At 61.4% G+C, this 22,320-nt stretch overlaps 4 protein-coding genes across 23 annotated transcripts in view; 1 reads left to right on the top strand and 3 right to left on the bottom strand.

Moving 5' to 3' along the window:
* GRIN1 (glutamate ionotropic receptor NMDA type subunit 1) overlaps positions 1–8,811 on the top strand; it is a 38,245-nt gene extending 29,434 nt beyond the window's left edge. For 3 of the 20 annotated variants that reach the window (XM_048325149.1, XM_048325147.1, XM_048325153.1), the window contains one exon: positions 7,153–8,811. Coding sequence is in view for 14 of the 20 variants with exons in the window: in XM_048325147.1 (XP_048181104.1) it covers positions 7,153–7,221 (69 nt within the window). In the remaining 6 variants the exon portion in view is untranslated. The other 17 variants (XM_048325138.1, XM_048325141.1, XM_048325144.1 and 14 more) reach the window with 13 other exon arrangements.
* On the bottom strand, positions 8,801–11,111 carry LRRC26 (leucine rich repeat containing 26). Its single transcript, XM_048325156.1, has 2 exons — positions 10,363–11,111; positions 8,801–9,990 (listed from the first exon to the last, which is right to left on the bottom strand). The coding sequence occupies exons 1-2, from the start codon at positions 11,105–11,107 to the stop codon at positions 9,731–9,733; spliced, it is 1,005 nt and encodes a 334-aa protein (XP_048181113.1). The 5' UTR covers positions 11,108–11,111; the 3' UTR covers positions 8,801–9,730.
* A 2,969-nt stretch (positions 11,112–14,080) lies between these two features.
* On the bottom strand, positions 14,081–14,587 carry RNF224 (ring finger protein 224). The gene has a single exon (XM_048325904.1). The coding sequence runs from the start codon at positions 14,585–14,587 to the stop codon at positions 14,081–14,083; it is 507 nt and encodes a 168-aa protein (XP_048181861.1).
* A 3,715-nt stretch (positions 14,588–18,302) lies between these two features.
* Positions 18,303–20,597, bottom strand: CYSRT1 (cysteine rich tail 1). The gene is made up of 2 exons (XM_048325889.1): positions 20,516–20,597; positions 18,303–20,022 (listed from the first exon to the last, which is right to left on the bottom strand). Exon 2 carries the CDS (start codon positions 19,991–19,993, stop codon positions 19,571–19,573), a length of 423 nt encoding a protein of 140 aa, XP_048181846.1. The 5' UTR covers positions 19,994–20,022; positions 20,516–20,597; the 3' UTR covers positions 18,303–19,570.
* Between the last annotated feature and the right edge of the window lie 1,723 nt (positions 20,598–22,320).

The following is a 22,320-nucleotide window of genomic DNA, read 5'->3' on the forward strand; positions in this document are numbered from 1 at the left end:
CAGTTTTGCCATGGCTATTTCCTGAGATGCCATGGAAGAAAAAGACATTTCATTCCATTCATCTTGCTTTCCTTTCCGTTTGTGCATGTCCGCAAAAGAGAGAACTGAGAAGGAGGAGCAAATGTATCCCCGAGCATGCTCTACGCACCAGCGGGATACATTTTGGTTACCCCCGTGCGGTAGCAGAGCCAGACCTGGTCACTGCGTCCCCCGTCGGAAAGGTCACACTCATTGGCACGAAAGCAATTGGGGAGGACTCGTTGCCAGCGCCCGGCGCCGAGCGCGGCCGGGCCCCCCGGCCCGCGGCCCCCGCACCATGGCGGCTGGTGCTCCCAGCCTGCGCCAACCAGGTCCGACTCGCTAACTCCAACGCCTACATTTTTCAGTTCTGTTTCTCTTTGAGTTCATCCCGACCCGACGACATCATGGCACTAACGCTTTGCTTCCTCCCTTTCTTTTCCTTTGTATTTTTTTTTTTTTTTTTACTTTTCTTTTTCTTCCAGTTTCCTTTTTGTTTTTTAGCCTGTTTTACTTTGGAAAACAAACCAAACCACCACCAACAACCACGTTCGGCTTTGCACAACTGCATCATTTGAATTTTTGAACACTTTTTTTTTACAGAATATTCATACAATGACTTCTCTTTCAATGCAGTCCTCTCTCTCTCTTGTGGCACTAGGATTCAGCCTCAGAAAAGGCCCTGAGCACTTTTTTTTTTAGTGTAGGTGCAGCATCTCACGTCTCGGTCCAGCCAGGCTAGCGGCGGAAGCGAGGGGCAGGGCGCCAGGCAGAGCATCCCCAGGAAGCGAGGTCAGCTGTGCCGGCCTGGCTGCAGACACCAGGAGAGCAGGGCTACCTCCCAGAGGGGTTCCCAGCGCTCCGGACGCGAGGCCGGCCCCCCGTAGCTGTAGCAGTGTGGTGGCTGTGCCGTAGCCGTGGGTCACGGAGGCCCTTGGAGGACTGGGAGTGGCAGAACACCTCCAGTAGCTTTCTCACCTAAATGAAGGCCATGACACGGGGCAGTATTCAAATAGATTTAGAGTTTCCAACAACACACTAGAGATCTAATTACTTATACATATTCATTTTAGGATAGAAAAAGTGGTAGAGCAGAACCTGACCCTAAAAAGAAAGCCACTTTTAGGTCCATCACCTCCACCCTGGCCTCCAGCTTCAAGAGACGTAGGTCCTCCAAGGATACGGTAAGAGGAAGAAGAACAATTCTGCCCTCTCTCTTTCTCTCTCTTTCTCTCTTCTGCCATCCCATCGACTGCCACACACCCATCCCGAAGCTGCCAGTGTACATGCATAGCTCATGTTCGTCACCAGTCAGTCAGTCAGTCAGTGAGTCAGTCATCCCGTGTACCTGAAAGGATGCTGGGATCCTGGAGGGCAGGCAGGAGGTGGCTTGGAGTCCTGTGATGAGTTGGGAGATGCAACCGAGTTTTTGTTTTGTTTTTTTGTTTTCTTTTTGCCTGGATGATTTCTGATGTTCCTCTCTGTGCTTCGCTCACCTTACCGGTGCTGACCTCTTGAAAATGATGACATTTTTTCTTTATCTTTTTTCTTTTTTTTCTGTTCCTAAGTGTTCCTGTACCTGTTTGTCATTGTATGCCTAAAAACAATCACCCCTATTTAATTTGGGCACCGTGTCACCTCACCAAGAGCCATGCGTGTCACACTCTCTACATGTGATTTTTGTTTGTGACAATTAGCATTCGGAATAGTCCTCGCACAGGAGTGACAGCTGTCTCTGGTTATCGTCAGCAGTAATGCAGCTCTAGAAAAGAGATGAAAAGGCTCCAAAGAGGAGGTTGTTAAAGACCCAGCCTTGGTTCAAACTTGTGTTTTCCGCTGCTCTCACATAACCAGAGAAAATTTCCAAATTGCTGCCTCTAAAGTCAGCTGTTTCCAAATGTGCAAATGTGTCTGCTCGTGCTGGAGCTTCAGACACCTCAGCGTCAGGTTGGGCTGTTGGTCTGTCGGACTGAGCCGTGTCCCTCTGCATGTCGCCGTCTGTTGTATGACACTCTGCACTGTGGCTACTCTGTTGTCTCGTGTGGCAGCGCCAGCTGCGTTTTGCTGCCCGACCTCCTGGCGCGACGGGCTTGCCAAAATCCCCTCCCCGGGGCGACCGGCGGGTTTGTGCCCGGGGTTGCTCAGAGCAGGTCCCCGCCAGGCTGCCCGAGGCGCGGCGGGGACGGGGGGACGGTGGCAGCGGGGGAGATGTGGCCCCCGTGGCGGGGTGGCCCGTCCCCAGCCGCAGCTTGGGCGCCTCGGGGACAGCATGTGGTATCGCAGGGGTCTCGGGGCCACGGCTCTGTGTGAGAATGCAGGAGGCTGCCTTTGACACCAGCGCAGGCTCCATACCAAGAAGCTCCTGGAGCACCCCTGGAACGTGGCCCTGGGGACAGCTGAGCCCTCAGCCGGGCTTGACTGCCACCATCTCACACAAAGTGCTCCTCTCACTGTCACCTCGAAGCCTGGAAGTCATGGGGGGGACACCCACACTCTTCCCACCCATCCTCCGTGCCCCATGGGGAAGACGGGCATCCCTGTCATCTCCTGTGCTGCTTCTGTGCTCCCTGGGTGCCACCGTGTCCCAGTGATGCCCCATGTCTGGGGTCCCCTCTCTCCACTGCTGCACCCCCTGAGCAGCTCTGCAGGGAGGTCACAGGTTGTGTCTTTGTGGCCTGAGCCATGACGGGGGCAGAGGAGGCAGAGATGGGGTGGGTGGTGCAGGGGGTGGTGCAAGAGTGAGGAGGAGGAGGAGGGACAAGTGGAATGCACAGAAAAAAGAGGGGAGAAAAATTCGCAGAAAGAGCTGCGTGTCCTTGAGTAGACCCCCATGTTCTGTTGTGTTTGACGCGCTCCACGAGTAGGAAACCAAGGGGTGCTGTCCTGGGAGAGCAGAATCATGATGGAGCCCTGGGCACCTGGGGGAACCAGTGCCACCGGTGGGCAGAGGAGAGGGGGAGAACCCAGGAAAAACGGGGCAGCTGGTGTGTGGCACCCCGGTACCTCCCACATTGCTCCTTCTTCAGGGAAGCATCCTCGTCCTGATCCTGCTCCATGGTGTGGCATCCATCCTACACCAACCAGCCCACAGCCCTCTCTGCCCCATGCCAGGAACACCCTAAAGCCCGGACCTGACTAGGTCCAGGGCCCGCCTGCCCCACAGGTCCCATGGATGGGCAATGGAGCTGTTCTCTCCCCTTCCCACACCCGCTGGGGTCCAGCACAACACAGGGCTCCCCATGTTTGGGTCCTGGTCATGCTCTTACTGGTACATTGTTCATGGGCAAGTTGTGGAGGGAGATGACCCCTCTCATGCCAGAAGAGGGTCCCCACTTTGGGGGCAGCTGCGTGGTCAGTTATTCCCCGCTGCTCCGGTCACAGCACTCTGCCTGCCATGGGGTGCCGTGGCCAGGGTCCCACGACACGTTCCCCAGGGACTGGGCTAGCTGGGTCTAGAACAGGCCAATGGGGTGAACATTCAAGACAACGTGGCCAACTTGAAGGCTAGCAGCTATTGCAGGAGGTCCGTGGTGGAGCGAGCTTTGTGGTGATGTTGGGCAGACCTGCTGGCTGCTCTGCGGGCTGAGCAGCCAGCGGGAGCAGGGTGCCGCCACCAGCTCATGTCACAGCCTGTGCTTGGTGACCTCCACTTCCATGCAGCAGCCCTGGCTCAGAGACCCCAACGCCCTCCTGCTGGAAGGCCCCACGAGTCCATAGCATGCTGGGGCACGTTGCCTGGGGTCCTTGTAAAGATGAGAAAGCAGCGAGGTGCTCTGTTTCATGATGCTCAGCAGAGCCGTGGGCCCACACCAGGTCTTAGATGGGCAAGGCTGGAGAGCCCATGGGGCTGGAAGGCCAGGCTGACCCCAGCCCCACGGGCTCTCCTGGCTAGCGAGCGAAAGACGCAGACCTGGTGGCCTTGCTTCTTTCCTTTCCGTTGTCGGGAGTTTTAAAAATGGATTCTGCTCTGCAGCCCTGCAGAATGGTCCCTCAGGAGTGCCAGAGAGACAGGCTGGCACCATGGAGCCAAGACAGCCCTGGGAAGCTTCCACCCCACTCTGAACGTCCTAGCGCCCACCATCACCCGAGCTGCACAGCCTCTCCGCGGCACATCATCCCCACCGCCCCAGGAGGAGATGCATGTGTTCCCCATAGGCAGCTCCTGCAACTCGAGTAGCACTGGCAGAGCTGACGTGTCCATCCATCGCAGCCACCCACGATACTGCAACCCCACAGACGCCATGTGAGATGCATAAACCACACAGACACCTCCGAGCCGGCACATTGCGTACAGACACGTATCGAGGTGCACAGGTCCCTTAGCCCCCCGCATCGCCAGCCCCCGCAGAGCCACACTGCCAGCCCCAGGCACAGCTGACACACGTCCCACGGCACCGCCCCGCCAGGGCCGGCGCTGGCGGCGCTGGAGCCCCGCGGCCGTGGGGATGGTGCCAGAGCTGGGCGAGAACCGAGGGGCTGCCTGGAAAAGGTCACCTTTTCAGTGAAGGATCAGCTGTCCCAAAGCCAAACGCTTCTTGGCTGAGAAAGAGCCTAGTTTTTGGCCCAAAAGAACCAAAAGTAGGTCAAAGACAACTTTTTTTTTTCTTTTTTTTCTTTTTTTTTTTTTTTTGCCTAAAGGGAAGTTGATATTTTCTACAGCAAGATCACATTTAGCTGGAATCCTAATTTTTAATTGAAAAAAAAAAACAACACAACAACAAAATTCTTCCAGAAAATCTTCCACCAGCCAGGGACTACCATATGAGCCCAGTTAGGTTGAAGTCATTTTTAAAGACATTAAGTCCTTGTCTATATTTTCTTCCTGGTTGTCATTTAAAGTTTTTGGTGCCTTCACTTCACTTCCATACCTTAACATGTTTGAGTCTCTTCTACAGTTAATATTGATTAATTTCTTGGCTTTATAATGTTTGGTTTGGGGATTATTGCACCATCCCTGTAACATAATTTACCCTAAATTACTGATATGTGCTTCTAGCATTAGTCCTACTTTAACATAGTTTTGATATGACCGTTTTCTTGCTTTTTTTCCTTTTCCTTTTTTATTTTAATTTTAATTTTTAGTATTAAAAATTGCATGCATGAACTTTACACAAAAAAAAAAAAAGTAAATGAGAATGTTACCCTGTGATAACTCTGTGATTGGAGGAGATATGCTTTCAAATCAAAAGCCATGCTCTTGTATTTTAATTTTTCTGGCCAGATTGCCCATTTCGCTTGGTTGTTTTAGCGTTTCCCACCCCAAGAGCTGTGCAGAGAGGCCAGAAGGCCCCAGCCTGCCCTGCTACACCACCACAGCAGCCACACGTGCACCAAGGCACACACACTCACACAGGCACACTCCGCTTCTTCCACCCCCCTCGCATCAGGCAGGATGTTTACCAAAGGACCTTTCTTCTACCCATTCATTTTTGTATCTCCAGTTCCTCCTTCTCCTCCACCAGTGAGTCACCAGCCTCTCCCCTTTCCCAGTCACCTCCTTGCTGCGGGAGTCAAGCCCCATCCCATGAGCACGCACCTCCCGGCAGCTCTGCCACGGAAACATTGCATTTAGCCGGAACCCAAATTTTTCACCAGGAGGGGGTGGCTGCACCCGATTTTGGGAGAGAGGGGTGTTTTTTGGTGGGCTGATGAATAGCCACAAAAAGCTCCCCCCAAGGGTGGCAGAGTGACACCAGGATGGCCTCGGCTGCTCTCTGTGCCGATGGGTGATGACCGAGCTGTTGCCCCTTAGCAAAGCAAGGCCATGGCCAGGAATTCCCAGAGGCTCCATTGGAATCTTAGCCAGTGCCCTGAGTGGCAGAATGACCCCGTGAGAGGCTCCCTGGGTGTCAGCACATCCCCAGCATGGCACCGGAGAGGCGGGAGCACGCTGGCTCCCGGCCCTGCCCCAGCAGCTCCCACCCAGGGGTCCTGGGAAAGCACGAAGCTGGGCTGGGCAGGGCAGCCCCAAGGACCCCAAGCAAGGCTCGGGGGACCCCAGCCCTGGCCTGGCAGGAGGCAGGGTGCGCAGCACACAGGGTAGCCACAGTGCCAGAGCTGCCGGCAGCGCCGCGGAGGCCACGGCCACCATCGACCAAAGCAGGGCGGGTGAATCCGTCACCGAGGAGCCCCCCCGGAGCCCCTCAAAACATGGGCCCTCCTGGGCAGGGCGGTGCAAGGGCTGGGAAGATGTCACTGGAGAGGGTCTGTGCTGCAGTACGTGAGACCCACAGGGACCCTTTCCTGCCCCAGCACCAGATCAGTACCCCAGAGAGCAGCGCAAGATGCTCCGGACCACCTGCTCCCACAGCAGGGCTGGACAGGGCTTCCAGGTCAGGTTTGGAGTTAGGAGAGGAGCTGGGAAAGGAAGGGAGAATGGAAGGAGGAAGGGAGGAAATAACTGCCCAGCTGTAAATTCCTGCCTGGGGAGGAAGGACTTTTATTTTCTTGCCCACTGATGGGAATTTCTGCTCTCCCCCCCACTTGCTGATGGGACTGCTGCAGGGGAGGGCTCTCCCATGGTCTCTCCCATGCCAATCCCCTCCCATCTACAAGGAGCTCCGAACCCCAAATCCAGGCCACATCCCCAACACAGGCTGTATTTTCACATTAGCAATCAACGCCACACTTTATCACGAGTCAGCCACACCACACATCTCACCTGCATGAAAGGACAGTCACGGCAGGGTCATTCAAGCAAGGAGGTGAAATGCCCTGGCCTCAAAGCACAGCTTGATCTGGCACCAGAGAGGTGCCAAAACCCAGCCAGACCCTCCAAACACAGGTTCAGGCGTGGGCTGGGCTGATGAGTCACAGGCTTTGTTTTGTAGCCCTCCCAGAGCAGAGAGGGCCTGGCTCAGCGGGTGACGTGGCAGCCACGCTCCGCAGAAGCTGCACCACGCTCCTGGTGTCCCCTCTGCCCAGCTCCAGGGTGCTTGGAGAGTGTCTGCAACGACCTCTGCACAAGCGTGGATGGCACTGGGAAGGGGACCTCAGCCAGCAGCAGCTTTCGGGGCGTTGCATCACCCCCAAGAGATATCCTGTAGGGACGCATGGGATATGAGTAGCCGCGGGGACAAGTGCCAGAGCTGCCTAACACTTCTTTCTCCTTGTCTGTCTATTTGTGTGTTGCAGCAGTATCACCCCACCGACATCACTGGCCAGCTCAACCTCTCCGACCCCTCAGTCAGCACTGTGGTGTGACCTTCTCCCCGAGGGCCATCAGTCCTTGCCCAACACAGTAGGAAGGCACAGCCAGGACTGCCTTTCAAGGGACACTGATGGGTTCTTCCGGGTGAGATGGGAGGAAAGCATCCTTCATCCATACACAGTGACTCCATTGTAAATCTCCCTCCCTTCCTAGGCCTGCTGCCATGCTCGTGCCCCAGCAAGCACGGCAGGACCAGGACAAGGTTTGGACTTCACTGTACAGAGATTATTGCTTCCAAACAGTGCCACGATAATCAGAATTGCCACTGACTGGCTCCGTGCAAGGGGAAAGGACTGCGGAAGGCACACGGTGCCTGCTCTCCCACGGTAGCAGGGAAGAGCTGGTGCCAGACCACAAACACGTGCTCAACCTCGCAGGCTGCAGCCTTCTGAGCACACACAGCCCCTCGGACGTGTGCTCCGTGTCTCCCACCACCTGGAGGGCTCCAGCGATGTGCCCACGGTCCTGAGCAGCTGGAGCAGCCAGCTCCTGGTGCGGCAGGTTGGGCACACGTCCCTGCTGTGCCGAGTGACCCTCACGTCTGCCGCAGCGGCTGGAAGATGTGTGCTCTGCTCCTTGCAGGGGACGGACCCAATTCCCTTCCCTCCCATCGGCCCGTGGCTGTGACTCAGTCCCTGTCCGTGGTCCGGCTGCAGCAGGAGAGCTCCCGCCCTGCAGCCCTCGCCCCTGTGCTAATCCCGGTGCTCCGGAGCCCTGGAGCGCCACCAGCCAAGATCCCGGCTCCCACCTCTCCTGCACAGAAGACATCCCCAGGACCTGGCCACGGCCAGCATGTAGCACTCACACAGCAGCTCTCCTGGCCAGGAATTCTCCACGGGAAATGGCTCTGGATGGTTGCACTGACCTCTACCCCAGCTCCACACTGCCTCAGCACCAGCAATGCAAGGAGAGATGCTGCTGGCTGGTCACGGCTGGCTGCGGTGCTGCAGCGGCCGCCCAGCCTGTCTGCACTGTGGGGGCACCACGGCCAGCGCTGGCGGCTCCCCTGCCACCCTCACCTGCAGCCCAAGCTTGCCAGCAGCTCCCGCGGCAGCCCCGAAGCCCCAGCTCACGGCGCTGCATCTGCCTGAACCTGGAGATGTGGAAAGCAGATCCCAGTTCGGGAGAAGGGAACCGAACGAGCCAGGCTGACGCCGTCCCTCCCCGCACCTTCCTCCCCTCGAGCCCACACGCCCACCCTGAGCGCCCTCTCTGGGGGCTCCGACAGCGGGGCGGGGACTGGGCACCGGGGCAGCGTCTGGCACAGCCCGGCTGGGGATGAGCAGCACTGCACGGGCACGGGCAGCATCACATCCCGTCTCCTGCCAACATGGAACACCCACCTGCAACGTGGTACCGAGCCCCAGCGGCACGAACTGCCTTCTCCCTGCCCCAGGCTGCCCCCGCGGCAGGGTTCTCACATGGCAGCTGAGGTCTGGGAGCGTCGTCCCACCGACTGCTGTGGCTCCATCAAGTTCATCTAGCTCCAGCTGAGAAATCGGACCCATTCTACTTTATACGTCAATGTTACATTAATACCGAGTTTTTGCAAGAGCTCAGTAAAGTCTAGACTGGATCATGAAGTGGTTTATTCCAGAGCTGTGTGACTCTTTCTGTCTCTGCCTTCTGGCAAAGCTGGCAGGGAGCCCTGTGGTGAATCAGAGCCTCACCCAGCCCTGCTGCAGGGTCTGCAAACAGTGGAGGGACAGGAAGGGATGGAGAAACCAGCAGGGAGAAAGGCCAGGGGCTGTAGGGGAGACTGGGAGGGAAAGGGCATCCCCATTCTGGGACACCCAGGGGACAGCCAGAGTGGGGCACAGGCCTTGCAGCGAGGGGATGGGGACAGTCTGGAACTGTCCCAACACCAGCACCATGGCAGCTGGCCCTGTCCCACCTCCATCCTGGGGAACACAGTCCCCTGCCACTGCTGGGCTCCCCATCCCCTGGGGGCCAGTGTGGGGCCTGGCCAGTGAGGCCAGCCTTTGGGAACAGAGGCACAGAGAGGCTCCTGGGCTACACCAAAAGGTAAATGGTGACTCCTGGGGTGGCCTGAAAGGCACCAAGAGGAATATGGTGAGTCCTGGGATGCACACAGGGGCTCCCAGGCTGCACCTAAAGGCACAGTGAGGCATCTGGGGCATCCTAAATACACCCTGAGGGGCCTGGGCAGCACAGGGGGCAGGACAAGGGGAGAAGGATCACCTGGATGCCCCCAGGAAGGGGATATGCAGATCTGAGGATGGCCTTGGGGAGCCTCCCAAAACACTGAGAGCACCTGTGGTCAGCCCATGCCTTGCAGAGAGCTGATCCAGAGGCTGCTCCCCCCTGGCAGAGGCAGCTTGGCACCACCTTGGGGGACTCTGAGAAAATCCAAAGTGATTCCAGGAGCAGAACTTCCTCTCATGGTCCACAGGGGTGTGTTTACAACGGGTGGGTGCAGGCACCTGGAGACGGGCAAGGATGGAGCACAGCCTGCCCAGGGCAGAGCCTGGCTGAGCTGCCTCAGTGCACCCTGCAGATGCGGGGTCTCCTCCAGCAGTGGGATTCCCGGTGCAGGCTGTGGTAGAACACTATGAGGGACCCCATGAAGGTGCAGAAGAAGATGCTGGCGATGAAGGAGAAGGGTCCAATGATGAAGAAGGTGATGTACTGCTGGGAGGACAGCGAGGTCCCCTGGCATTGCCTGAAGGACTCATCCCCAAAGGCCATGATCGGATACTTGTTCAGCTGCTCCGGAACTCTGCACAGGAGCAAACTCTTCTCTGGAAGAGAAAAGCCATGCTGGAGGGCACACATGGCAGCTGGGAAAGGCAGGTGCCAAGGACAGGGGGGATGGCAGGTCGGTGTGGGACAGATGGCACCAGGGCAGGAGGTCAGGGGCCAGGGTCACCAAGATCACCCGTGTCAGGATACGAAGAAGGAGAACTGTGAGGTTCAGGACTCACCTGAGTGGGATGGGATGGGATGGGATGGGATGGGGACAGGTTCTGGGGAACCTCACCCCCAGGGCACGGACCACCCAAGCCCTCATCCAGCTGACAGCCAGGGTGCTGGGTCCTGCCTCAGCCCTGGCAGGGTGACCAGCCAGCGTGGAGCGGGCAGGGGCTTAGGGACACAGCCCTCTGGGCACTCACCTCGCACTTTCTCCCTGTTGTGGCTGAGCCAGCGCCAGAGGGGCAGGATGCCGCAGCTGCACACCCAGGGGTTGTCCTGCAGCAGAAGGGCTCGGAGCTGAGGCAAGGCGCCCAGCACCCCAGGCTCCAGCTCCCCCAGCCTGTTGCTGCCCAGGTTGAGCGTGGCCAGGCTGGTGAGGGGCAGGAAGGTCTCGGGGGTCAGCACCGTGAGGAGGTTGTGGCTGAGGTCCAGCTCCTGCAGCGCCCCGAGCCCCAGCAGCGCCTGGCCGTGGATCAGCTCCAGGCGGTTGTGGGCCAGGCTGAGCAGCCGCAGCTCCGGCAGCGCAGGGAAGGAGCGCGGCCCCAGCACGGTGATGAAGTTGTAGCCGAGCCGCAGGGCGCTGGTGTTGGTCGGGAGGCTCCAGGGCACCTCGCGGAGGCCCCGCTCGCTGCAGTCCGCCTCTCCCGGGGCGCAGCGGCAGGCGGCCGGGCAGGCTGGCGAGGGCGGAGGGCACAGGAGCAGCAGCAGGGCCAGCACGGGGCCGGGCACCCTCCGGCAGCCCATGGCCGCCCCCTGAGGCACAGAGGGCTCCCTGACCCGCCGTGCTGGGATTGCCCCGCGGACAGGTTCCCTAGAGCCCCGCGCCTCGCCCTGCCCCGTGCTCCCGGCTGAGCCCGGCGGGGCTGGCTGGCGGTGCTGGGCAGCGCTCGGCTCCGTGCGGCCGCTCGCATTCATCCCCCTGCTCACCCGGCTGCAAACCTGCATCAGGCTCTGCTCCTGGACCCGGTTTTCCTCGGGGTGGAGCTGCACTTTTTCCAGCAAATATTTTTGCAATGATGCTTGCCCTGCAAGGTGTGGAACCGTGCCCATGTCCCTCCCTCCACCAGGCACCGCTCCAGCCAGGTAAGCAGCCAGTTCTGCGTGGCCTGGGATTAACTTCTTGTGTGTACTACAGGCTGGAGAGCTGGAAATTGGCAAATTCAGGTCCATCTCTAAGCCTCCATCCCCCCCCCAGGGGCATCCCCCACATCAAGGCAGGGGTACAGCCAGGCACAAAGGGGTGTGTGGGCCCGGGACCCCCAAAAGTGGCTGGGTTACTGGGACAACACATAAATGGGACAAAATCATATCATTTGCAGGTCTTACCTCATCTTATGTGCTGTCACACTTATGTGCTGTCCCCAGGGGTCCTCAGTGGGGAGCTGTGCTGGGAGCCATGGCCTGCCCTGCTGAGCCCAGCCCTTGGCCGAGCCCTGTGTGCCCCTGGCAGGAGACCACCAGCCATGCCAAAGTGAGGAAGGCTGGGACAAGATCTCATGGGCCACCCTTCTCCTTCCCAGAAGGGATACACGTCTGTGTGCACACAGAGGGTGACCCAGGAGCCCCCTCATGAGAAGCATGGCAAAGGTGACCTTGCTGGGCTGCAGCCACCCCGAACTGGTTTGCCCTCACCCCAGCATGGCAGTGCTAGTTCCATGGGGCTCAAAGTCTGCCCCCACCTTGTTTACACCTGCTCCGCTTCAAAGCCACTCAAAGCCCAGCCGCTGAGGGTTGGGGAGGAGTGATGTCACCTCCCAGTGCCACTGCCCCTGGCAGAGCTCAGTGGGGACTGGGGGACCAGGCGACATGGCTGGCAGCACCTCATCCCACTTCCAGCCAGAGTGGGGGCCTGGAGCAGGGACACTGTCCCCTCTCACATCCATTGGGACCCCAGTGGCCACTGTCCCGGAGGAATCCCTGTCACTCTGCCCCACAGCCAAGGCACTGGATAGGAGCAAGGCAGGGCACAGCTGCACCCCACGCCAAGGCCAGGATGTTCCCAAATCTGGGACAGAAGCAGCAGGCAGAGGGTTTATTAATAGCATCCCGAGGAGCTTTGGTTTGTTTATCTATCCTGCAGCAAACTCGGTTTGCTGCATTAATCCCCATCTGGAAATAATTCAGAGGAATCCTCCAGCCCAGCCCAGCCCCAGGGCAAGGGCACAAACCCGCTGCCATGTGGAGCTGCAGCCCCAGCTCATCCCATCCACAGCCACAGGCTGGATGGAGGCCTGCATTTTGAGGGAGCCCTGTCCCAAAGTGCCCTTCCTCCCCAGGAGATGCATTGCCCACTGCAGGGGGACACCCACGGAGGAACAAAGCAAGGGACAAGCCCCCAGAGTTGTTCTGGTGCTGGGGGGAGGCAAGGATGCAGGGGACACGGGGTGTGGGACAGGGTGCCGTGGGTTTGGTCACCCAGCACTGTTGGAAAGCTGGGACCGAGAGGTGCTGGGCTGAGCACAGAGCTGCACAGAGCCAGGCCTGGGGAAGGGATGGGCCCTTCCCACACTCTTCCCACCACCCACCGCTGAGTTTTTGGGGAGAAATAGAGATAGAGGGGAAGGTGCATTAAGACTCAGTGATAGCTTTTATCCGTTCCTCGAAGGCTTTAATTTCTTGCATGTTCCCAAGTAATTAAAGGACCAAGGCAGGACTAACATGGAATTTCTGAACCGCACCACACTTCTGTCTGCCCTGGGACCAGGTTAATTCTTCTGGGAACATCTCAGTCGGGACTTTTTTAAGGCAGGTGACACCAAGTGGCAGAATTGTGCATGAGCTCTGTGCAGGGCTGGGTGCTGTCCAGCCCTGGCCCCCAGCATAGGGAACATCCGAGCACCAGGACTGCCCAGGAGACACAAGGTCCCTGCCAGCCCTGCCGGGGAGGCACAGGCTGGGGTCCCCGCTGAGCCCTGAGGGGGTTCCTGGTGCTGGGGAATTGCAAGAGCTCATAAACCGCACGGAAAACAGAGGCAGAAAATGGGCCCTGAGGAAAACTGCAAGATCTGCCCAGGCAACAGCAAGCCCTGCCCAAGCGCTGTTCCAGCGGCACCCTGTGCACCCCAGTGCCCCCTGTTTGGCCCCTGTTAACCCAGACCAGCTGCCTGGGCTCTTTTCCTTGCACCCTGGTGTGGGGTCAGGCAGGGGAAGCAGGGAATGGCTGGAGAAACAGCAGCAGGGCTTGTGTGTGCCTGTGAGTGAGGAAAGGGTCAGGCAGGAAAGGCCAAACCTGGCAGGAGCCACAGAGCACGAGGCCAAGCAGGAGCTTCCTGGAGCTCAGCTCTCCTCCCACGCCGGACCAATGTAGCTGGAGGTTTCCTAACAGCTCTGTCATCCTCACTTTCACCGTCCTGCTCTCCCAGTGCCAAAATTTCTCATGCAAGCGGCCAGCAGAGCAAACACTCCCAGCACAGCAGTCCGGCAGGGCAGGCCACTTCTTCCCCCACCCACCCCAGGCCAGCCCCAGGCTTGCCAAGAAACGTCACCAGGATGTGCAGCCCAGCAGGGCCCAGAGTGTCTTTCATAGACGTGGAACTCTCAAGGTGCTGGACGCTCCCCTCGGCAGCGCCAGGCCCCTGTCCCCTGCCTGGGGGACGCTCGGTGCCACTGTCCTTGCTGCACAGGAGAACAGAGCATGAGCCAGCCCGTGCTCAGGGACCAGGGAACATCCAGACCAGGTTTCTGAGCAGTCAGCAGGGCAGATGGACAGGATGAGCGGGTGGAAGCCTACTCATCCCCTGCTGCTGCACCCCAAATCCCGACAGGATGCACAGCAAGCCCTGCCCAGGCTGACGCCCTTCCTAAGCCGCCAGCACAGCCCCACCAGTGCAGTCCAAACGCGGGTCTGAGGCATGGCATAGGTCCCCAAAAGCAGCCCCAGGCTGTCCCCGGCGCCTCAGCCGCCCTGGCAGCCCCAGCTCAGCTCTCGAAGGCCGCGGTCACCCCGCAGCACAGGCACAGCCGGCAGCAGCCGCGCCGGGGGAACAGCGCCGGGGGCAGCGGCTCTTGGCACAGCCCCGCCGGCTGCTGGGTCACCGCCTGCTCCTTGCACGAGCCCTTGGCGGGCAGCGTGGGCGGGGACCTGCCGGCCACCCGCGGGTGCTCCTTGTCCGCCTTGACGGCCAGGAAGGTGGCCAGGTCGAGGTCGAGCATGGTGACCCCGCCGCGCGGCGTGGGCGTGTTCTGGCGGCACTGCGGGCAGGGGATCCAGCGCTGCTCGTTGGTGACGGCGTCCAGGCGCTTCAGGCAGGCCTGGCAGAAGGTGTGGCCGCAGTAGAGGCGCCGCGGCAGCCGCACGCCCAGGTCGTAGGAGGAGTAGCAGATGATGCACTCGACGCGCTGGCTGCCCCGGCTCGGGGTGCGCGAGTGCGCCCCGACACACGGCCCCGCATCCTCTGCCCGGGGGCTGCCACCGGCCTGGGACATGCTGGGGAGGGGGCGAGAGGGAGCGTCAGGCCGTGGCCCACAGGGGTGGGATGTCACCTCCGAGCGCACCCGACATGCGGGAGAGAGGGGGAGCAGTCCAAGCGGTGGTTCCCAGGAGCAGCAGGATCCCTGTCCGACATCCCTGTCCTGCCCGACATCCCTGTCTGCCCGCCCCAGGACCAGCCCGGCCTGGAAGAGCAGGATGCTGCCACTGCAGTGGGTTATCCCTGTATCTATGGGAGATGTGTTTTTCCCAGTGGGAGCTCTGGCCAGACCTCAGCAGCCTGCTCAGGGTGTGGCCTGGGACTGGGAGGAACACGGGGTGAGGTGGCTGGGTGGGCCAGGAACAGCACCTGGGGACCAGGCAGTGGCACAGCCCTGCTCCTCCCCAGCCCCGGGCTGGGCTGGCACAGCTGTGGGCAGCAGGGGCTGGGCACGAAGGCTCGTGGGGAGGGGTCTGAGGGGGTCCACCCTCCTCTCAGGTGGGGTCTGGTACCCACCAGCACATTTGCAAACTTCTCCTGGAGGTCACCAAGACTCTGTTCCCTCTCCTTAGGTGACCTCAAGTGTTTTGGTGCACACAGGTACCCCTGTCCTCCCGTCCTCCCAATTCCCCCATCCCTACCTGTCCCGAGATGCTGCCCAGGGCCTCAGGGTTGGTGGCAGAAGAGCTGCGCTGTCCCGGGGGGCTGTGGCAGTCCTGTGGGGAGCATCGGGGAGCTGAGCTGCCAGCAGCTCCCCAGCCAGGTCCCTGTGGCTGCCGGTGGTAGTGGGCAGGGGCTCACCTTTCAGGGACAGATGCTATTGGATCTGCTGCAGGGAAGCCAAGCCCGGCAGATTGGGTTACAAGCACCTGGGTAACAAAGACCTCTGAAATCTAAGCCCAGGAACGGTCATTAACCATCAGCCTGTGCTTCATTAACAGAAGGAGCCGTCCCTGTGAGGCCGAGGAGCTCTGGGCTCCACCGTGGGCAGAGGGCTTGGACGTCATCCGGACCTGGGCAGCAGCAGAATCTTCCACGTTCTGGGCCACCCTTCACAGCCGAGGGCATTTGGGCAGACGTCGGCCAGCAGAGACCCCGTCGCGCTCCAGCCACACATCCCCAGGTGGTCCGGGCTGCGGGGACGGCTGTGACAGGAGCGGGAGGGCACGGTGGGGTGGCAGGGCTGGGACTGCTGCAGGGACACCGGGGCTCTGGCCCGGTCTGGGCTGGCAGTGCCCACGCGTGGGGTGGTGCTCCCACCTGGAGCCTGGAGGTGACGTGTCCGTGACCTGCCCCTGCCCTTCCCCGTGAGGCTGCGGGCTCTGGCCTTGGGGCCTGAGTTACCCATGCTCAGCATCAGGCTGGGGGCACCCCAGCCGCGGGGACACCTGCAAGGTTCATGGCAGTGCATGACCCAGGGGAGGTGACAGCGCCAGGGAGGTGCCAGACTCTGTCCCCGCAGCTGCCCGTGGCCCAGCAGCAATGTCCCACCTGGAGGGTGCTGCAGACTGAAGAGGGGAGTGTGGTAGGGGGACAGATCCTGGACCCAGGCTCCTGGAGGAGAAAATCCCATGCTGGAGGCAGGGCAGGACGGCCAGGACAGCCGGCAGCATTCCTGCATGGAGCAGGAGAGGGCAGCAGCTCCCACTGCAGGCGGGAGCAGGCGGAGCTCTCCCGTGCTGCCTCCTCCATCGCTGGGCACCCCAGCTCAGCGCAGGCAGGGTTTGGGGCAGGGGAGCCCTTGGTGACAGGGGCTGTGCATCTGCCATGCTGACACCAAGGGTACCATGAGCCCTGCCAAAATCCCACCTGGATCCAGGAATAGGGAGTCACGGAATCGCTAAAGCTGGAAAATATCTTTAAAATTATCAAGTCCGATGTCAACTCAGCACCACCACCATGTTCACCACTAACCCACGTCCCCAAGTGCCACATGCCACATTTTTTGAACGCTTTCAGGGATGGTGACTCCTCCACGGCCCTGGGCAGCCTGTGCTTTACAACCCTTTCAGTGAAAAGTTTTTCCCTAATATCCAGCCTAAACCTCCCCTGGCACAGCCTGAGGCCGTTTCCTCTCGTCCTGTTACTTGTTACTTGAGAACAGAGACCAACCTACACCTCACTCCAACTCCTTTCAGGGAGCTGTGTGGAGCGATAAGGTCTCCCCTCAGGGAAGGCAGGCCTGCAATCAGCAGCGACACACGTGGATGGGAAACGCGTTTTCCTGTTCCCAGGGCTCATCCCCGGGCGCTGCAGGGACCTTCGGCACCGCGGGGCGGGGAGCGGCACCCTCAGGGAGAGCAAAGATCTGAGCGGGATGAGCCGGAGCCCTGCACCGCCACCCGCGCTCCAGAGGCAGGAGGTGGCGGTCACCCAGCACAGCCCTCCGCACCCCTGGGCACCTTGGGGAGATGAACACACCCGGGGAGCGCCCCTGGGCCTCCGCACGCAGCTGCCCGGGTCACCAGAGCCCTGCCGCAGTCTGGGGCAGCCCTCACCCTCCGCTGCTCACCCCCCCTCTCCTGCCGCTCCAGTTTAATCATTGCCCGGCTGGCTGGCAGGCTGTGCCCGGCCGCTCCCGCCGTGTTTGCCATCGCCGCGGGGCTGGGCAGAGCGAAGGGCAGCGGTGACACACGGCACATGCTGCGCCCTGCCCTGCCCGTGCCCCCGCTCGCACCGGCCGCTGCCGCGGCACCGCACACCCCTGGGGACAGCTCTCCGTCCCCAGGCCGCGGCGTCCCGCAGAGCACGGCAGGGCCCGGGGCAGCCCCCGCCCTGCGGGCTCCGGCGCTGACGTGTCCCCTGCCCCGCCACACCGCGGGCGCCCCGCGACAGGGCAGGGCTGGCGGCGGGGACACCAAAGCAAACACGGGGTGGATCTGCCCGTCCCCGCTGCCGCGGTCTGGGCAGGGAGAACAAGAGAGCTCCTTGTGCAGCGGGCAGCCTGGGCTGTGTCCCTGCCAGCCCCCCCTGCGAGCCGCATGCCCCCGGCCACCCACCGCCCTGGGAGCTGGGCCAGGCAGGGGGTCCGGACGGGGGGGGCCAAACTGACAGGGCCAAACCTCTGCCAAGCCACTGCCACCCCACCCCGTGTCCCAGGGGGGTGGGATTTCAAGAGTGGTGGGCTTCCAGGCAGTGGCAGGCTCTTGATGGGCTCCCAGCAGTGGTGGGCTCCCAGGGGCTGTGGGCTTTCAGTGGGATCTCAGCGTGGTGGCATCCAGGCAATGCTGGGCATCCAATGCTTGTGGGGTCTCAGTGCAGGTGGGCTCCAAGCAATGGCAAATACCAAGCCATGGTGGGCTCCCACTGCTGATGGACTCCTGGGAGGGTCACAGCCAGCCCCAAAGCCCACCCAGCTGGCCCAGCCAGGAACTTCCCTTTGCCAGGCCCTTCCTCAGCCTCTCCCAAAGACTCACGAAGTCTTTCCAGACAGGACAGTCACCCAGCTTGGCAGGGCTGGGCTGAGCACCAGCCAGTGTCCCCAGACACGCAGGAGCAGCATGTATTGGGAACGCCTGGGCACTGCTGGATCCAGGCTGGCACTGCTGGATCCAGGCTGGCAGCGGGGCACCAGGCAGTAGCCAAAGAGCTCAGCGAGAGCCGCTGATGTCAGCAGGGCAACAGTTAAGCCTTGTTTGGAGGCTTTAGCATTGCCCTTGCACACCCACCAGGGAAAGCAAGAAGTGACACGGGAATCCCAGAAAAGCCAGGGTGGAGGGAAGAGGCACACCTTGGCAGGGCAGGAGAGGGCTGTGATTTTATTTGCAGCACCCTGAAGTCATCTGCAAACACAGGCACTCCTCCCAGCCGCGGCTCCCGCAGGCAGCTCTGCAGCAGCCATGGAGCAGCTGCCGCCTGGCAGAGCGGCTGTCCCTGGGACGCCAGCTCCGGGGAGGACTGCCAGCACCAGGGAGCGCTGCCAGCAACACGGAGGGACGTCAACACCACGGCGGGACACCAGCACAACAGCGGGCTTGTTCCAGGTCGATGGCAGCAGCCCCAGCCGAAAGCCCAGCCGGGAGGTGCCCCAGCACTCTGGGAAGAGCCAGCAGAGCAGGCTCCTCCCGCCCTCCTCCGAGCGCAGGGAGTTGCAGAAGGCGAATGTGGGGGCTCTGCATTCCCAGCAAGGTGCCCCAGTGCTGCCCCGCTGCTGGAGCTGGGCCAGCCCTCTGCACTGGACCCGGCTCTGGGGTGCAGATGGGGCGAGAGGTTGTGCCCAGCACCCCACAAGCCTGGCAGGAGGAACAGAATGGGGCTGGGGGTTTCCTGGCACTGGGATATGAATGCCCACATCCATGCTGTGCCATCAGGTGCTGCCCTGGAGCACGGCCCAGCGTTCTGCCATGCTTTGGCTGTCTGTCTTTCCTGTCTCAGTCCCTCTGTCCATGGGCAGTGTGGTGAGGAGGGGCAGGACCCAGATGGAGCTTGGTGCAGGGTGCCAGCAGCATCCCCGTGGTGCTGTGGGAGGGGGGACGACTCACTTCTGGGGAGGTGGGTCCCTGTTCCAGCTGGAGGCTCGTCCCTGGCTCCTCTCCACTGCTCCAAGACAGTGACAACGATGTCCTCCTCTGCCACGAACAGGGCTGCCAGCAGGTGCCCCAAACTGCAAACCCACCTGCTGGCAGCTGGGCACTGCCCACGCCTTCCCAGGGTGGAGGTTTCCCAGCATGGGGAGGCTGGCAGGGGCACTGTGCAGGACTGCAGGCTCACAGCACTGCCCCATCCCCAGTGCAGTCACTTCTCGGTGACATCTGTCCCAGCACACATCATCCTCAGGGCTCCCGGGCCCCACGGCCCAGCTGGCAGGTGCCCATCCCCAGCACATCTGGCTGCAGAGTTCACAGGTGAAAAGCAATGTCAGAGTCCAGCCAGTGCCAGCTGCCAGCTCTGCCAGGTGCCAGGGCAGCTTCCCGGGGTGCCCAGGCCAGCAGCCATGTCCCTGTGGGGTCACCCAGCCCCATCCCATGGTCAGCACGTCCAGTGGGTGCAGGGAGGGCCCTTAGGAGATGACACAGCAGCACTTTGGGCACCAGGAGCAGCACCTGCAGAAGCCACATCGCCTGCCAGCCCCCCGCTCCGGGCCCTTGGGTGGCTTGTCCAGGGTCACGGTGTAGAAGGAGGCTGATGATTCCCCATTGGGCATCCTCAGGCTGGCATAGGGGTTGTAGGGACGTGACCAGGACTTGTCCACGGCGATGGTCGGGCTGTTCCAGCCATTAGCGAGGTCTGTCTGCTCCTCCATGCCGTGGGTGGGCACGGCCGCGGGGTTGGCGATGACGGTGGGCTCATCCCTCAGGTAGCGCGTGATGAAGCTCTGCTGGAACTGCTCCCGTGGGATGTTGACGCTGGCGTAGGGGTTTTCCACGGTGATCCCACGATCCATCTCACTGCCCCTTGTCAGCACACGTGGCCTGTCTGGCATTGCCCACCCCCTGCGGGACAGAGACCCCGCTAAGCCGGGGTGTGGGGGTGTCAGTGCTGGGGTTGTTCTCACAGCAGGGCAAGGGGAAGGGACCCCCGGCAGACCCCACTGGTTTGGGTGCAGAGCTGTGCTCCCCACTCCCTGCCAGCCCCAGGGAACCCCGACACGGTACACATGGACCCCCCAGAGCCAGGAGGGGTGCGGGGGGTGAGCAGGGCACTGGGGGGGCAGGAGGGGGTGCTGGCTGGGACACAGAGTGCAGGCAGGGCAGGGCAGGTGGGGTGGGAATTTCTCGAGGGGCACAGCTGGAGGGACGGAAGTGGGGAGAGGAGCGGGAAGAAACGGGGTGCAGGGGAGAGGCAGGGGGAAGATGGGACAGGACAAGAGCGGCTGGGACACGAGTTGGGGACGGGGCAGGCGGGGGAAGATCGGGGACCGAGGCGGGGGGGACAGAGGAAGAAAGGGGGCAGGGGGGAGCAGGCAGGATACGGCAGGGTGAGGGCAGCGATCCCCGGTACTCACCGAGCGCGCGGCTCCGGCCGCTGCGGGGCCGCTCTGCCCCGGCTGCGCTTCCTCCTGCACGGACCGCCCCGAGCGGCGCCGCCCCGAGCGACCGACAGACAGACAGACAGACGGACCGGCCCCGAGAGACCGGGACAAGAACACCTCACACCCAGCACCCACCGCGCAGCCCCAAGACCAACCGACCGACCCAGCCCACACCGGCACTGGACATCGGAACAGAGCAGGGGCCAGAAGGAACTGGGCACCAATACCAGGCACTGGACAGTGTGCACTTGGTGCTGGGCGCTTGGCAGTGGACAGGGACACTGGTCAGGAGGCACTGGGACCAGAACTGGACAGGGACACTTGGCACTGGACAGGGGCAGGGGGCACTGGGCACCAGGCAAGGCCACCAGTACTGAGGCACCAAACCAGCACCAGCCATTGGTACCAGGAACTGGACGCCAGCAGTGGATACCAGCACCAGCGTGGGCACTGGCACCAGCACCACACAGTGCACAGTGAACACCACACAGCAGGCAGTGCCACCATGCACTGTCACCACTGGCAGGACCGGGCACTGGCACCAGTACAGGCACCAGTACCATCCACTGGCACCAGCACCAGCCCTGTGTGCCATGCTCCGGGCACTGGCACCAGCACCACACTGGTTCTGGGCAGCAGGCAGGGGCTGGGAGGGGGGCACTGCACTCCACAGGTCTGTGGGAACCAGCAAACCCCGAGCGCCAGGCGCTGGGCAGAGGGCACCGAGCACCAGAACAGGTCCTGAGCACCAGGCAGGGGACACCAGGTCTGCACCCTCTGGCAGCCCCCAGACCTTCCTGCCAGGCTCTGCCTGCCCCCATGGGCACCCAGGGGTCCCACACCCCCTGCCTGGCTGTGTCTGCCCTCTCCAGCCCTGAGACCCCGGTGCCAGGGCTCTGCTGGGGTCCCCCTCCCTGCAGCACAGGACCTTTTCCAGGGTGGGTTCGGGGGCCACCCCCAGGGCACCGCTGGATGGTGGCACACACGAGGCTGGGTGGAGTGAGGACGTGGCTGCGCTAGGGCGAGGAGAGGGGTGCTGGCACATGTGCCATTCCCTGACACCAGAAGTGCTGCACAAGGAAAGATGCAAACTTTCAGCCCCTCCTCCGTCCATGTCCCTGCCGTGTGACCCTGCTGTGGTGTCCTCAGCCACTGGCACTCTTCCCATCCCCAAGGCCCCCAAAGTGGCTTGTGCGAAGCCCCAACCCCTTCCCACAAGCAGAACCTGTCCCTCCTGTGAGCCTCAGGGGTGCTGGGACAGCATCCTCCTGGACAGGCTGGGAGCAGGTGCCCCAAACTGCAGCTGAATCGTCCTGGGACTGGATTACATTTCCCACACACTTTGCAAAGGGAAAAGCCACTTCCTTCTGGCCATCCTTCTGACAACAGGAAATATTTCTCACCTGCCCCGAGGAGCAGAGGCTGCCCAGGCCAGCCCCTTGGCACTCCTGCAACAAGCAGGAGAGCTCCAGAGGGCGAGGGGAGCCTGCCTGCCCCTGGCAGCACAGCCCCTGGGATGAAGCTGCCAGCACCTGCTTGCAAATCCCCAGCTCCCCTGCCTTCCCTCTGGGGCTGATCCCTCTGTCCCGGAGCCTGCTGGGCTGGCAGCTCCCAGAGTGTGGTTTCCTTGTAAAGAGACTCAGCGAGCTTCCAGGTGGAGGAGGGAAAGGCAGAGGGAGGCCTGGGATTTTTTGGGGGGAGAAGCTGACCCTCCTCTGACCAGTCCTAGCATTGAGAGAGGGGCCTCGTGCACTCCCGTGCCTCAGTTTCCCCTCCGA

This window comes from Corvus hawaiiensis, chromosome 21 (genome assembly GCF_020740725.1).
Source record: "Corvus hawaiiensis isolate bCorHaw1 chromosome 21, bCorHaw1.pri.cur, whole genome shotgun sequence".
NCBI lineage: Eukaryota > Metazoa > Chordata > Aves > Passeriformes > Corvidae > Corvus > Corvus hawaiiensis.

Coding starts and splice junctions, on each gene's coding strand:
- RNF224 (XM_048325904.1), bottom strand. CDS start 14,587: ATGTCCCAGGCCGGTGGCAGCCCCCGGGCAGAGGATGCGGGGCCGTGT.
- LRRC26 (XM_048325156.1), bottom strand. CDS start 11,107: ATGCAGGTTTGCAGCCGGGTGAGCAGGGGGATGAATGCGAGCGGCCGC. Junction 9,991..10,362: donor CAACAGGGAGAAAGTGCGAG/GTGAGTGCCCAG, acceptor TTTCTCTTCCAG/AGAAGAGTTTGCTCCTGTGC.
- CYSRT1 (XM_048325889.1), bottom strand. CDS start 19,993: ATGCCAGACAGGCCACGTGTGCTGACAAGGGGCAGTGAGATGGATCGT.